General features: G+C 32.8%; 1 protein-coding gene across 1 annotated transcript; it reads left to right on the top strand.

Annotated features, from left to right (window-relative positions):
• Positions 1 to 765: 765 nt before the first annotated feature.
• Positions 766 to 6,891, top strand: SAMC1 (S-adenosylmethionine carrier 1). The gene is made up of 13 exons (XM_022895274.2): positions 766 to 890; positions 1,086 to 1,203; positions 1,887 to 1,994; positions 2,729 to 2,815; positions 3,569 to 3,641; positions 4,333 to 4,423; positions 4,676 to 4,729; positions 4,809 to 4,904; positions 5,143 to 5,232; positions 6,115 to 6,166; positions 6,274 to 6,335; positions 6,429 to 6,509; positions 6,598 to 6,891. Exons 2-13 carry the CDS (start codon positions 1,149 to 1,151, stop codon positions 6,721 to 6,723), a joined length of 975 nt encoding a protein of 324 aa, XP_022751009.1. The 5' UTR covers positions 766 to 890; positions 1,086 to 1,148; the 3' UTR covers positions 6,724 to 6,891.
• The last annotated feature ends 10,377 nt before the right edge of the window (positions 6,892 to 17,268 follow it).

The following is a 17,268-nucleotide window of genomic DNA, read 5'->3' as shown; positions in this document are numbered from 1 at the left end:
AGAATTTCCCTAACATACCTAAAAGAACAACAAATGCAGTTTACTGAAACGTCAAAATAAAATAAATAACACTTTCCCATTCTCACATAGAGTAGTGTTCTTTGGAAATCTACTTCATTGCTAGTAAAGAATCACTCAAATTCAATAGAGAATTGGAATAAAATGGCCTTAACTTCAGCTTGTAAGGAGGAATCTATGTTATCAATCACCCTTAGCAAGAGCACAAAAACACATTTCTTGATGATTCACAAGCTATCACCCCAAAACTTGTCATCTAGGCGTTAAAATGGAAAGCTGCATCAACATTTACTTTGATAAAACTGGTGTGATGAAAGAATTAAATGAGTCATTGCCAAAATACCAGATTCAATAAAAATTTAATACAATAAAACAAAAGCATACAATAATAAAATCAATTGAACAGGAGATGGTGCAATGTGCATTGAAATATAAGATGGGTATGTGATTTTTGAAATAGATGGACTTTAGAAGATTTATGTTGTGAGAAGTAGAAGGAACAGTAATATTTGAAAAAAAATTATCTCATACGTTCTTCACCATCAAGATTAGAAGATGGTCACATATTTTATTAAAATATATATTTAAAATAATTAATAAGTAAATATAATAAATAAATATATGACAAGTAGTATTTTCCTTTTAAAATCTAAATAAAATTACCAATAAAATCACTTTCTTTCTAAATAAAATTTAACCATAAATGAACTTCACAAAATGGGTTCAGAACATGTTCGAGTTTGGCCCATTGCTTCTGTTATTACAACATAAAAATTAGTAAACAACCCAAGAACCAAACAAGGTTCTTCTTTTATCTCTTTCCTTGTGCACTGCTAAACTGACGGCAAGAATTGTCACTGTCTCCAAAGAAGGTACTTTCTTTTCTTCTTCATCTCTCAATAACATTTTTTCAATATACATCTTCTTTATCGAGATGATTTGAAAGTATTGAAATGAAAGAAACCCTTTGCTTTTTTTTTTTTTCTGTTGCTGTTTTCAAGGAGTGAAATTCTAGTACTATTTTCAGAATGTTTAATTGTTCTATACTTCTTGGTTAATCTTTACAGGTAATTCTTCTTCAGTGATATCTTACAGGAAAGTTGTGAAGTGTTTGGTTTGGTTATCTTGACATGGGTCCTTTTACACTGGCCGTTGACACCAAGAGCTCTTCTATTATCTCTTCAGGTAATTAAACCACTTTCACAATATATCTTAATCTTTCCTTGACATACATGGATTTATTGTATTATTCAAATTTCTGGGGTTAATTGCATTTTCTTTCTTGTGGGCTATTATTGTTGTCATCAGTTTCTGTTTAGAGTTTACATACAGTTGGCTAAAATCCATGGATTAACCTTAATGGCATTGCTTTTCATTTGTTATTGCTGTTGTTTTTTAACAGTGTAGTACTCTTAAGTGCTCAGGGCACAACCTAATTGTTCATAACATCTTTGATTATGTAAAGGGTGAAGCAAGGTGGAACCCTATCGTTCTTCTACTCTTGACTTTCAACGAAGATTCTATTTTTGTTTCTAGCAAAACAGAAGCTACCATCAATGAACTTCTTGGTATTAAGAGTAATGCATAATTTGACTGGATGCATTTAGAATGGATATATAGAATTTGGCTAAATTATATTGCTGTTGAAAAACTTTGAATTTAACCACATGTCTGAAAGAATTGGGTTTTCTTAATCTATTTGTAAGAACTAAGAAGAAAAGAAAATGTAACTGGACAATATTGTATGTTGAACTAGGGGTAGGGATTGTTTTCGGTATGGACATTTTTTATGTTGCCTCAACATATTCTCCCATCTTTTTGGTTTTTTACCTGCTTTTATTGTTTGAACTGGTGATATGGTTTTGCAGATGCATGCAATAGGAAGATTCAAAACTTACAGCTTGAAACAAGAAAGTGCTTTGCATCAGTCAGCATGGAAGAGGAAAAACCTTTTAATTTCCTACGTATTCTATTTGGTACGTGTAAGAATAATTTTTGAACTGCCAATGGGAAAAAGAGATTATCAATGAAATGGATAGAGAGATTTTTCATTAAAAAAAAAAAAAAAACTGTGGCAACTATTTTATAAGCAATTTCAAAAACCGGTCTGTTGCAAGAGCATGAGCCTTTATGTCTTATGTGCATGTGTCCGAAATGAAGCCTTTGGTAAGCCTTAATCATGTATTTTATTTACTTATTGAATCAGTGATGATGCAACTCTATCCAAATGTATGTATAAGTAGCAACTCCTAACATTTTACGTAGATAGTCAGCATTAAAATTTTATCATTGTCAGTTATTTCATGGCCATATTTACTTTTATCTTTGTGTGAGTACCACTTTAGCAATTTAATTTGATAAGCTATGTTAACTCCTTTTTGGAGCATGAACTTTGTTTCTTACTTGGTTGGATTGAGGTCATCCCTGCATTGAAAACTTGAGTAACCAATAACTGGCATCTGTTATAATGAAAATTTCATTGTGTTGCTAAACATCAGTTCTTGGGTAGAAAGAAAATGCTTCTTTTTTTCTCCCTTTAGCAAATGATAATTCTCTAGCACCAGGTTTGTGAAGAAACTTTACCTGAAAAACACCGATCCAGCAGTAATTTTTTCTCTGCAGAAATTGCGTTAAACATGAATCTGCGTGGCTAGTTAGGTAAAGCTTGCCGATATATTCATGTATTCTAACTTCTTTGGAATATTTGCAGAGGGACTCATAGCAGGAGGTACCGCTGGTGTTGTGGTTGAAACAGCTTTATACCCAATTGATACAATAAAGACACGGCTGCAGGCAGGTTATTCTTGACTACTTAAAATAAATGTAAAAGTGGAGGTTAAGGATTCCCTTCCACTTGATGTTAAGTTCAAGTCTTTGGCTGGGCCTCTACATGATAGTTTTCATTGGAGGAAAGGACACAGAAGAGGAAGCAAAAGGGAGAGAAGAAAATGGAAATGGAAGAAAAAGAAAATCAACTTGTTCTTTTCAGTTATTTGGTTGGAAACAATGAAGCAAACAGATTGAGGATAAAAATAATTCATTTTAATGGCTGACTCTTTCATCCCCTTTTCTTCCATTAATCACTAGGTTTTATCTTGTGAGTGGGTAAAGATGTAAATACCAATGCTTTCCTTCCATTCTCTAATTTCCTTCCGACAAAATATGGAAATGGTCCCAGGACTTTGTATTTTACTTCCATCTTTTGCTTTTCCTACCAGAAAAGGTGTTAGATTAAGAGATCATTCTAAATCTTTTTGCAATTGTATATTCCTGTTTCTCCTCAATTTCCTTTGCCTACTTTTATTTGTATCTATGGTGCTAGGCTAGACAATTGCTACTGTTTTTGTTCCTGCAGAATGAATTAAATTTGGACCAAGAGTGAATTTGGTTTGTAAATAAATTAATGTGTCATAATTATGAGATTGAAATGCCTCTTATTGTGGATTACTTAAAATGAACAGGGAGCTCAAGAAGTGGATATTTGCTTTGATATTAACTTTAACTTTCTGCTCAAACCTTTTTGAAATTTACCTTCTTGTCCTCTAGGCAGCTCGTGGTGGACATAAAATAGATTTGACGGGGCTTTATTCTGGATTGGCTGGTAATCTTGCTGGTGTCCTACCGTAAGTACCTTTTAATTGCACAACTTGCTTGTTTCTCTGGCATAATAGTGTATGGTAATCGTTTCTTGATTTGGTAATGATATTCACTAGGGAAGGGTTATTACTGTTATTAGAGCATGCACAAAATACAATTGAGATGCAAAAATCAGTGCACTGAAAGTAAATAACAAATAAACCAGCTCTCGCGGAAAGTTTTCAAGGTAACAAACATGACATTCCTGTATCCGACCACCATTTGTCTGCTTTCATGGAGATAACCATTCACATGCTAAATCTGCAGACGGCATAATACTCTCTTTCTCTGTATGACTAAACAATAAAGGTACTGGTCTGCAGTTACACCATCATATCAGTGTCTTAGTTTGTCATCAAGGCTGCAGCTTGTGTGCTATTGTCAATCATAGACTTACGATATAATCTTCTTCATTTGTTGAAAATGAAGACATGTTACTTAGATTTAGCTTTTGGTCCATATTTTTATGCCCGTGCAAAAGAGTACCACCCATTTTGGCTGTTTGAGGTGTAACTTAAAACATTCAGCATTGGTTGTTTATATTATCTAATTTGTTTTTTATCAAGACCTAGAGATATTTAAATATCATGAATTCTGCATTTCTTAATCAACTTTATTTTTCTTCTTAGTTCTTGCTTTTGGGTTCCAATTTACTGGTAATAACTTTTCTATGCACAGGGCTTCTGCCTTATTTGTTGGTGTCTATGAACCTATTAAACAGAAACTATTGAAGCTGTTCCCTGAAAATCTTAGTGCTGTTGCTCACTTGGTAAGAGATTCTTCTATTTCTTCTTGACATGGATATATTTCATGATCAAGTCCATTATAAACAAATCTATCCCTGTAACCATCTACATCTGCCATTGAATAAACCTTCCTCCGTGACTGAAACATCCAGTCAATCTGAATGATTTGGTTGAATAACCTCCTTGATTTCTCAACCCAGTTATTTCAAAGTCCAATTAGACTTTGACTGATTGTTTGGCCCCACAATTTATTAAGGTGGTTGAATATCGTGCAGACTGCAGGGGCTATAGGAGGAATTGCTGCTTCATTTATTCGTGTTCCAACTGAGGTAGATATGTTTTCTCATACATTTTCATATTGAAAACTGACTTACTAGTCCTTCACATTTGTTTTTCTTAACAACTCAGGTTGTAAAGCAAAGGATGCAAACTGGGCAGTTTACTTCTGCATCTCATGCTGTTCGTCTTATTGCATCAAAGGAGGGATTTAAGGGTCTTTATGCGGTATGAGATGCCCTCACTTTTCCCTCTCTCCTACCATAAACTTAACCTGCATCATTTTGAATGTTACTTTCAATTGTCAAATTTTGACATCTTATTTTTTTTCTGTCCTGCATAGAGGTTAAGGAGGTTCTTTTTGGCAGAGGACCAGTCTGTTGGTCTTTTAGGAATGAAGATCCTTAAGCTATTGCAAACTGTGAATTATTTTGTACATTACCTGACCCTTGCTTTTGAGTTGTAGGGTTATGGATCTTTCGTATTACGAGATTTGCCATTTGATGCCATTCAATTCTGTATCTACGAGCAACTTAGAATTGGTTATAAGGCAGTGGTAAGCTCTCATCTATGTGCTATTTGCCATTGCTGGTAGTATGGCATGTTAATTGATTGATTTACTTGCTATTCTAATTACTCAATTATCTTTGGCCTCTTTTCACCTCATGCTGCGTGCTATGGTACTTGAAAGCTATTTTAAATGACATGTTTTAATGCATTATGTGTCTATGGATTGTGCATTAAATAATATTGGCGGCAAAGAAAACTCCTAATGCATATTTGGGGAGTCATGTTGAATCTGCAATTGTGTTGAAACCCTGAGGAATGAACTCTGAAGTGTCGATGTATGGTTTTATGTTTAAGTTGGCCCACATTACAACAACTTATAATTAAAATTAAACCAAGCTTAAGGTTAAGGAATAAGCTAAAAGTTGCAAGTTTTTATTATATGGAGTGTTGGGTTCTCAGACGAGACATGTCCTCATAGATTGTAAGAAAAAGAGAATGCTAGGAGGAAACGTTGTGTAGAAATTTACACTTTATCAGAAGGTATTCAGTGATACTGCAAATGAAGCCCAAGGGAGGTTGTTTAAGATTGTTTGACTGTGTAAAATCTGACTTATAGATTCACAGGTAAAGAATACTATTTTTATTTGTGCCTATAAAAGAAAACACAGAAGGCAGACCAATTACATGGGTAAAACGTATTAAATTGATTTGCCTTGAAGACACTAGATAGGAAAGAATTAAAATATATGTGCCTACTGTCCGCTTAGTTATCTACAGATTTGCGGTGACAAGTATTCCTTCTCTTGACATGCATGCAGTATTTGTGGTCCATATAAAAATGTTTTTCTGCATACACATGGGATAAAACCATTTATAATTACATTATTGATAACTTTCCTTTTTTTTTTTTTTATCTCATTTCTTGCAGGCTCAGAGAGATTTAAATGATCCTGAGAATGCTATTATTGGTGCTTTTGCTGGTATTATGACATCCTTGTAACATGCAAGTTTACATCCAGAAATACTCTTACTTAATACCCTAATGTTTGAATGAAACGCGTTACATGCTCAATATGACCTTTTGTAGGTGCATTAACTGGAGCAATAACAACTCCCCTCGATGTTATTAAGACGAGGTTAATGGTTCAGGTATAGTATTTTTCTTCACGATCATTATCTACCCATCTATTTTGTAATCATCAGGGCATCCTAAGATTCAAATTTTCATTTTGGTTGTCACAGGGATCCGCGAACCAGTATAAGGGGATCTTTGATTGTGTTCAAACAATTGTTAGGGAGGAAGGGCCTACTGCTCTTCTTAAGGTAGGAATCTCCTGCAGAATTTACATCAGACCTAAAGTAAATATTAACATAGCAAGGAGAACTTCATACATCTACATTTTTGCTGCAGGGCATTGAGCCAAGAGTCTTGTGGATTGGTATCGGCGGATCAATCTTTTTTGGCGTCCTCGAAAGCACGAAACGACTACTTGCACAGAGTCGTCCCAAACCCAGTCAAGACTCAAAAGCTGATTGAAATTTATTGACTTCGCGACTTAAGTCCTTAAGACAATATCTGAGATTTTCCTCTTTAAGTTGTATTGTTTCTCTCTGTTTTAACAATATTCTTTACAGTTCAATATCAAGAGTAAAAGGGGAAAATTTTTAATGAAGAAGAAGCCTAGATATAACTATCTATTTATGATTTCTTTTCTGCTGGAAGAAGCTGAATATCGACAACAACAAAACAGGAAGGTGGGGGGCTTGAATTAGATTCATCCAACTCGCTGGCTTGAAACAAACCAAGTATTGCTCTTTGTACAGGCAAGCCCCGTTTGGTTTGGTATTTTTATGGAAAAATGAGTCAACTAGGTCTAGGAGTAGGGAGTATTGCTCCTTGTACAGGCAAGACACGTGGAGATAGCATCGGATTCCAAAGTACTAGGGCCCATTCTGTTGGCTGATTAAGACCATAGGCTTCTGCAACAATTAGAGACTCTTGAAATTGCGATTGCTAAACTAGCGCTCGCCTAGCATTAGTTTCAGATAGGTTGAGCCACTTGGAATCTGGCGTATTTGAACGAAGACAAGGGAAGCCTTGGCACTTGTGTCTCTCCATCCTTTTTTATAAGTGGCACCGCTTTTTTTTGGAATCGGAGCTATCATTCCATCGTCTACCTCAATCTTGCCATTTTTATGGTGTTTTCCATCACTTCACCGGAGATTATATTATTTGCAAAACTTTTCGTGGCATTGCAGACGAGCTTGTTGTAGTAAGATTCCTGAAGAGTATTGACGAATAGTGCAATTGTTTATTTGTTAGTCAATGTTGGTTGTACCTGAGTGACAAGATCCCTTCATGTGTGGGCGTATACCTTAAAAGTTTTGTTTGCTATTTTTTTTCATGTTTTGCAATGACAGCTTATCTAAAGTCATGTCCACTACATGCATATATTGAGCTATAGAAGCTTTCGCGAGATCTTCTAAGAATGTATATAGCTCTTATCCAACTGTACATATTATCTAGACGTAGATCCAATGAAATTATTTTGGAAATAATGGATCAAAAGTTTATCATTGTGTATGTGGCTTACCATCTTGCAACAAAACATTGTGATATGGGTCAATGGGCACTTAGTTCGTTCATATTTCTCAAAATCAAGAGTCTTAAACTTCAATAGAATTAATAGATCAGGGACTAAACTAAGTTCATTTGCATCGATACTACCAAAGCTTTTAGCCTTTTTTCTAGTAAGTTGTACTTGTGTTGAATCTTTTCTTTCTCACCTTACTTTGATGTTCCCCTTAACTTCTCTTAGGGGTCATCTAGGTTTAGGACGAAGATTGGATTGATAGGGCTACATCCTAGATTCTACCTAATTGTCCATGATTTTGTTGTTGGTTAATTGGCAAATTCATGTTAATAAAGTGGTATAGTTGCCCATCAGTAGGCAATGGATACACTTCTTAAGAAACTCGAGCGTAAGGTGGTGTAAACTCGGGTGAATAAAATGGCTATTCTTTGACATTATTGTATTTTTGGAATTGGTTCTCTACTCTTGTAACAAAGGTTTCAGCAACACCTCTTTTTTTACCATGCCCCTATCAACTTCCTTGACTCCATCATTTGCCTTCTCATCTCTTTTTGCATTTTAGTGATTCATTCCCACATATCTTTTTAAGCTTTTTCCATTCTTGGATGTCTGCTCATTTTCTATAGTTCTGATATGTGAGCGTGTATTGTACGAGTGATGAACAAATTGACTTCGAACTTACAATGTTTAAGTTATCCTTAAACTTTTATTACCACAATTTGAAAAATGAGGATGCCATATTATTTTTGTGAAATAAAAGTTTTCCATTTCAAATTTTAAAATCACCATTTTTAATGAGATAAATGTTAAGGAAGAAAAAAAATAACACACATGACATATGTATAAATGCATTTAGAGGTATTTACTTCATGACAAACATCAAACACTAGAACTTTTCATTACATGAAGTTTATCATTCTACAATTGTAACTATAGAAATATTTAACTTACTTATAAGGATCTTTAGCTGTGACTAAAAAGTCCAATAAATATTGTCCATAACCCCCAATTGGGTTGATTTCTTGTATCAAAGTTTCTACCCTCTAGACCATTTCCCTTACTTTTTGCATTGCCTTGCAAATTTGACTGATTAGATGCTCTATGTACTATTACCTACCTAAACTCTCATCATTCCACTTCATGCAAGCATTTACTTCCAAATCACAAGCGTAACTCCAATCTTCTTTCTTTTTTTGTCATTTTTTTATCATTATAGAGATATTATCCTTGTGGTCTCGTAATTGTTGTTTTATCTCCTAAATTACCTGGTAGAGTGAATCTTTCTTTTTTTGTATTTCATAGTGCTTTTTTTTTTTATCTTTTATCTGAGCCTTTAATCTTGCATTTTTCTTTTGACATTTTATTAACCTTGCTGAAGCAATCGAACACAAAACTTCCTAATTTTATCATTCCTGAGAAATCCTAACTACTTGTTTTACGCTTTCTTTAACTTTGTTCTTCCAAAGTTGCGTATCTTTTTAACGTTCAATCATTTCCTTATGTTGCCTACCTCAAGATCTGGCATCCTTCCTTCAGTTGGACTCACATCTTCTTATTTTTTTTTCATGCAAATCCTTTATATCATATTTGGCCACATCCTAGTCTTGCATTGCCTTTTTAAGTCTACTATCTCAGGTTTTTATTTTGTAACTCAAGTGTCCTACCTCTTATTGGAGTCTCGAATTTTTTTTTATTTTCTCTTTTTTTTTGCTTTAAGTTCTTACCTAACAAACTCGACTTCTGATAATAGTTTTTTTGCCTAAAAGTAGACTTGTTGAAACAAGAAATCATCTAAAAGGAGCAAAATATCTCTTAAATGTTTTACTTTCCAAATCGAGTAATCAAACATGACTTTGTCAATCAAAGGTCTTAATCTTAGCCTCTAAATCTTTTTCCATACTTGAATTGACTGTTATGTTGTTTCCAACAAGCTTGATTCTCTATAAGTAAATTCTATTTAAGTGAGCCCATGTGTTGTAGGGACAAACTGTTTTGCACGAAATTGCCTTAGCACCATTAGTGGAGCATAGCTTACTACCCCACATAATCTTAAAAGCAATACCCACGGTTCACCTTGATATAACATAGGCACATGAGGCATCTATGGTGCCATCAATTTGATCTGATCACTGGTGCCATCCATTTTTCTTTAGACTTTAGTGTTAGCCACTAACTCTAGCAAAACTCTTTGACTAGGGTTCTATTTCGTAGATAAGGCTTGGGAAAAGCACTTTTCTAGCATCTAAAATGGCTTTTTATCCACACAAATAATAGTTATGTGCACCCTATGAAACATCCCCCATTTCGAAGACAAAAATTCAATGACCTAATAGCCTTTGCTAAGATTACTGGCATAGGATTAATCGTTTGACTTTCAATTTGCTCAAACAAATCAACCATTGCTAGCTCGGTGTATTCTAGAGTTTTAAGAAAAATCACCATGTTGTAAATTGCCAAGGTCAATACTACTATGTCTTGATCATCTTCTAAATGTCTCAAAATGAAATCTCAGAGGAAATGCCACGGTATGACGACATATTTGCTTTTATCCTTTATTAAAATGTCAATAGCCTATACCTTTATCCCCATTAGTTTAGCTATTTTCTTACAATACCTTAATTTTTATTTTTTAGCATATATCTTATCGAGGTAATGAAGTTTTAATCCCACCAAAATCAAATATTTTTCTATAATTGGTGTCAAATCATTTTCATTAAACATGAAACATCTATATAATGTTTCCTAAAATAGGACATCTACTCTAATATATTGCTCTTCTATTACTACTAGGATAAAAGCACGATCTACCCATACTTTTCACGAAACTTTTCTTTTTTTGCTTCACTTATTTGATCCCATATGGTAGCCTAATCCTCTAAATTATTATGTGTAAGATTAAATGTATTTTCATGCAATTTTTATATATAACCGATAGGTAGGCAATCCCTTTCCTTTGGTTGCGTTTTCTTATACCATTCATACACCTCATTATGTGACTCACAAAGAGCACTTACGGACGAAAAATAAGTCTATAACACTATAAGATCCATGAAAAAAAACTTTGTTGAAAGATGTACTGGAGCAAATATCTTACTATGTTATTCTATTATGCCAATGTAATTTATGCAAAAGAAACACAAAAAGAAAAAGAATACAACAAGTTAGTATATGAAGTTATGATTACTGCTTTCGTATAGCCTACAAATGTACAAATCAAACAATAAATATAAATATTTTAGTATCATCTCCCAAGAGATTATAAATTATAATGTCAGATAGCTTTTCAAGTATCAATGGTGAACGTCTAAAACCTTATATCTAAACAATTAAAAATTTAGAGGTTGATTGCTAAATGAAGAAAAGAAAAGATTGAGAAGCAGTGTAGGTTTAAATATTGACTTTACCAACTACAACTTAGGAAGTAAAAAAGTATAGCCACAAACTAGATCTAAAATAACAATAAGTAAAATCTTAAAAACAATAAGTAAGATTGTTGAATACTTATAAAGATCTTAAAATAAAGATTGCATAAAAACTAAACTTATAGATCATTAAAAAAGAATGGCAGAAACTTGTAGAGAATTATAGAATGCTTAAATCAAACTTGTAAAAGAAAAAGATTGCTTTGCCGAAACTAAAAAAGTAAAAATAAGATTTGAAACTTTAGAACAATGCAAGAAAAGATCTTGAAAAAATACTTCTTGTATTGAAATAAAATAATTTAAAGAAACAAAACTTTGTTATTGATAAATTTGTCACTTAAGCTAATAACTAAACTAAACTAAAAAGAAAAGAACTAAGAAACTAAAAAAAGAAAAGAAAAATGAGATGGGGATTATGGAATAAGGTAAATGGCCTCCCTATTTATAATGAAAGATTCAGCCAAAGGGGTAAAGATTACAAAAATTGAATTTGAATTCAAATACTAGGTGATAAAGCTCTATCTTGATTTTTAATGTTACATGACAAATATGGACTCTTACTTCTTAAGAGTGTTTAGTAGAATGGAATCTTGAAGAAGAGATCTTGGCCATTCGTCCCAGCTTGATTCAATCTTGATTAAATCTTCTCCTTAGGTACAAAGGATGAATCATAAAAAGGTAGTCTTAAAAAATGCTCAAATGATCTAAAAAATACCTAGATCATTTCTTGAGTCAAATACAGTCCAAGATTTCACTTTAAAGGTTGAGTAGGTGAATTCGAACATTTATTCATAACCTCAAATTTCATGCAAATTCACATCTCACAAATTTTCACAAAAATTGTAACATTTCATTAAAAGAGAATAGAAGCGTATACACAAAAAACATATCCAAAAAGAAACATGCTTAAGAATTCCTTTCAAGTTTTTCCCATGTTCATAATCAAACTTCATATCATACTTTAGTCAATCTTAGAAAATATATGCAAAATTTAACTAATAATGAAATCTAATAAGTCAATTGGGTTTGAAAGCAAAAATGGAATCATAATTTTCAAAAATCATTTAAGTTTAAAAAGCTTTCATTTCTCCCCACACTTAAATTGAACAATGCATAAAAAACAAGGGAGAAGAAATGGAATCATAATTTTCAAAAATCATTTAAGTACAAAAAGCTTTTTTTTACCCTTACACTTAAATTGAACAAAGTATCAAGAACAAGGGAAAAAAAATACTCCCAAATTTACTTCAACGCTAAATCTCATTTGTATGAATCATCCTCCTTACTTAATTTCATCCCTACAAAACAAACTAAAAAGAAAATAAACATTAAAACATACCTATCCGAATAAAAAAAATAAAAAAACATAAATCATAAAATAAAATTTTGGGTTGCCTCCTAAACAACGCCAATTTTCGTTAAACTTGACCATTTATAAAAATCATCTTGTCTCTTTAGAAAGGAGTTTACCTTACTACCTCATTCTTAGAGGAATGACATAAACAAAATTGATTTTAAAATGTGTACTAACTATCCTAGTAGGAATAATATAGACAAAGCTTGAGTTCTTTATGGGGTTGACATTGCTGAAGCTAAGGGTTGCCAAATGGTTTTGAATCATAGAGTCAGGAAGCTTATATACTAGGTCAAACTCTTTATATTTACATCATTTTCATCTCTAAGAACACCATACTCTTCAAACACAAACTTCAACATTTTGTTTTTAAATATAAGGGTAAAGCTAGAGTCATAAATATCTATTAAAACCTTGGCAATCAATAGGAAAGATTTTCCTAACAATAATGGAGCTCCATCATCCTTCATTTCTAAAACAACAAAATCTACAAGGAAAGCATATTTACTAACTTTCACAAGCACATTTTTTACTATCACTTATATTAATTTAGCAGACTGATCAGTAAATTTAAAGTTGAACTTTGCAAGCTTCAACTTTTCACACCCTAGCTGCATAAAAATATTCAAAGCCATTAAAATTATATTAGAGCCAAGATCATAAAGAACATCATCAAATTTTAAATGTTCAACTTTGTAAGGAATAGTAAAACTCCCTGGATCTTTTTATTTTCTAGGCAAGAGTTGTTGATGTCGTAACGGTTTTGTGTCCGTCCGACGAATTTGAAAACAAAATAAAAAATAACAGAGTCGCCACCAATCTTTTTTGGCTAGGTGTGATTGGACACCTATTAAAACATATCTTTTTAATTAATTAAAATTTATTAAAAAGATAATTTTAGGGTCTGTGCAATTGTCTGGGTTCGAGAGTCGGTTACGTGTGAGAAAGGATTAGCACCCCCACAGCGCCCGTTAAAAAATGGTACCAATTAACAACGCGTTATCCTTTGATTTTGATAAAAATAGTCCAATTTTTGGTGTTCGAAAAATAATTTCCTTGATTTTTTTATTTATTAAAAAATTTATTCTCGAGAAAAATAAATTAAAACCTTTTTATTGAAATAATTCTTAAAATGTTCCAGTACGTTGGTAACATTAAAAGAACTCTTTCTCACCTAGAGATTTCTTAAAGCATCTCTACTCGAAATACTTTTAGAATCTCATCTTTGGAGGCTCGAATTTATTTTTCGTAAGAAAATGTTAAAAAAAAAATTATTCTCGAGAAAAATAAATTAAAACCTTTTTATTGAAATAATTCTTAAAATGTTCCAGTACGTTGGTAACATTAAAAGAACTTTTTCTCACCTAAAGATTTCTTAAAGCATCTCTACTCAAAATACTTTTAGAATCTCATCCTTGGGAGGTCTAAATTTACTTTTCGTAAAAAATTATGTCATGTATGCAATGCAAATAATAATATGTTGATGCTCACATCTTTTTTAAAAATTTTATTAATTTTTTTTAATTAAAATTAAAATTTTGAAGAAAAAAGAATTTAATTATATTGAAGATTTTCTATAAAGATTCCAATACGCTGGTAATATTTTACAAAAAATCTTCTCACCTAGAGATTTCTTATAGTATTTCTACTCGAAATACTTTTAGAATCCTATCATTGGATTAAATTTCTTTCCTTCCTATTTTTATTACATATTTTTAATTTATTAATCAATTTTTATTTATTATTAAAAAAAATTTTTTTACTGTATTGAAAATTTTTTTATAAATACTCTAATACGCTGGTAGTATTTTAAAAAAATCTTCTCAACTAGAGATTTCGTAGGCATCACTACTCGGAATACCTTTGAATCTCAGCGTCGGATAAAAATTTTCTTTTCCTATATTTTTTATTACTTTAGTATTATTATTAAATTTATTTTTATATAATTATTTTAAAGTTTGTTAACATAATTACATAAAAAAAATTTAACCACAATTTCATCAATTAGTCTAATAAATATAAATATTTTAACATACATAAATATTAATAAAATAATATATAAAAAATAAAAAAAATTTAAAAAAAATAAAAAAAAATTTTTTTTACCTGAATCGGATGGTCAACGGTCCGGTCAACGCTCGATTCGGTTCGGCGGTTCGATCCGGCAGTTCGGCTCGATCTGGGCGGTTCAGTACCGATTCGATTCGGTCTGGGCAGTTCGGTTTCGGTCCAGTCAGAGGCTGATGAAGGAAACTGATCGCGGGTCGGGTGCGCGAACCTCGGGTCAGGTCACGGGTCGACGCGTGGATCCTCCTTGGTCGAAACGGCGTCGTTTTGACCCTATGCTCAAAACGACGTCGTTTTACTTTTAATGATTTCTATAAATAACTGAAAATTTTTTTTTGCTCATTCTTTCAGTTTTTCAGAAAAAAAAAGGGGAAGAGAGCTATAGGGTGAGCTTGTCGGTCGATCGACGGACCACCATGCCGACCACCATCTGGGTTACCACCGACAGTTATTGCCGGTGGTTTTTTATCACCGAAAAAGGTGAAATTTTTTTTGAAAGTTCTCTACGACGCAATCTTTCTAGATTCGGTGTCTTTTTTACCGAAAATAACCCCGATCGACGTAGATTGAGGCTCAAAGTTTTGGTCCCCTTTCTTTTTTTTTTTTAGACAGAATCGATTGATCTCTCTCCTTTTTTTAGGTGGCTTTCTGGTGCTGGGTTCCCCGTTCCAGGGGACTATTTTTTTTGTGTTTTTGCAAAAATTTTTTTTTTTATAAAAGCTGCCCTTCTTATTTTTTTAGCCGTTTTTTTTTTTGCCTCCCTCCCCTTTTTGGTCTGGTTTGCAAGCTCTATTTATAGAGCATGTTGGGATTCAAATCTCAAATTTTTTGAGATTCAAATCCCATTTTTCAACTGAAAAATCACACCTACCGTCCGTGATTGGTGGCTTGTCGGTCGTTGGCAGCTATCGGTGGTGCTTTTGACTTTAGGGATTATGCATTTAATACACTAGATTTGAACCAGATAAGGATGAAGAAAAAGGAAAAAGAAAGGAAGAAGAAGAAAAACACAAAAATAGGAAGAAAAGAAAGAGAAAAAGAAAAAAATTAAATAATAATAATTAAAATTAAAAAAAATGGTGTTTACAGTTGACCTTCTTTGCCTATTTTTGTGAAACAGGAATAAGGTAAAGACAAATAAACAACCATTTTGCTTGGAAAGATGAAACATATGAGAAAAGAAAAAAAAAATTTTTGGTTCGACAGAAAAGGGCTCATCTCAACAAAGGTTCAATCGATATTTTTGAAAGTTTAAAAGGCTCCTTTCAGCAGAGGCTCAACAACTTTAAAATCTAATGAAAAGGCTCCTCTCAACAGAGGCTCAACGACTTTAAAATTCTCTTGAAAAGGCTTCTCTCAGTAGAGGTTCAACAACTTTAAAATTTTATCTTGGAAAAGCTCCTCTCAGCAGAAGCTCAACGACTTTAAAATTCTCTTGAAAAGGCTCCTCTCAGCAGAGGCTCAACAACTTTAAAATCTAATGAAAAGGCTCCTCTCAGCATAGGCTCAACGACTTTAAAATTCTCTTGAAAAGGCTCCTCTTAGCAGAGGCTCAACAACTTTAAAATTCTCTTGAAAAAGCTCCTCTTAGCAGAGGCTCAATAACTTTAAATTTTTATCTTGGAAAAGCTCCTCTCAGCAAAGGCTCAATGACTTTAAAATTCTCTTGAAAAGGTTTCTCTCAGCAGAGGCTCAACAACTTTAAAATTTTATCTTGGAAAAGCTCCTCTCAGCAGAGGCTCAACGACTTTAAAATTCTCTTGAAAAAGCTCCTCTCAGCAGAGGCTCAACAACTTTAAAATTTTATCTTGGAAAAGCTCCTCTCAGCAGAGGCTCAACGACTTTAAAATTCTCTTGAAAAGGCTCCTCTCAGCAGAGGCTCAATGACTTTAAAATTCTCTTGAAAAGGATCCTCTCAGCAGAGGTTCAACAACTTTAAAATTTTATCTTGGAAAAGCTCCTCTCAACAGAGGCTCAACAACTTTAAAAGCTCCTCTCAACAGAGGCTCAACAACTTTAAAATTTTATTTTAGAAAAGCTCCTCTCAGCAGAGGCTCAACGACTTTAAAATTCTCTTGAAAAGGCTCCTCTCAAGGCTTCTCTCAGCAGAGGCTCAACAACTTTAAAATTTTATCTTGTTTTCAAATTTGAGTTCTCATCTTTGAACAATTAAATTTCCTCTTTTGAATTCTTTTGTTTGATCATTGTCTTTACCAAAATCTTGTTTTTCATTAAGAAATGGAAAATTTCTATCTTTGTTACAAATTATCATGGATGAATGTGCTGAGTGCTCATAATGCAATCCATGTAATACAATTAAAATCATTCATTATAGTAAAAAGGTTTTCGAAATCTCTCACTTTTGGTTTCTTTTATCAGAATTCTCATATGACCAATATGTTCTCAACATCTAACCACAATATTTTTTTTCTTCAAAAGTCTGCAACATTAATGTCTTGTCATGTTTTTCTCATCCTTTTTCATTTGCCTTTGTCAATTTTAAAAGTAATGCTGAGATCTTTCATGTTTGTTTTTCTTTTCATCATTTTAAGTTCAAGACAAATAAAATGCAATCACACATTTATCTTATTCACTTGCATGATGGACAAAAAAAAATATCAGATAAGGATAAAAGAAAGGATAGG

This window comes from Durio zibethinus, chromosome 18 (genome assembly GCF_047325235.1).
Source record: "Durio zibethinus cultivar Kanyao isolate XHJ-2024 chromosome 18, ASM4732523v1, whole genome shotgun sequence".
NCBI classification, from domain to species: domain Eukaryota; kingdom Viridiplantae; phylum Streptophyta; class Magnoliopsida; order Malvales; family Malvaceae; genus Durio; species Durio zibethinus.
The sequence above is the reverse complement of the archived record's forward strand: the minus strand, read 5'-3'. Positions and strand labels throughout refer to the sequence as shown.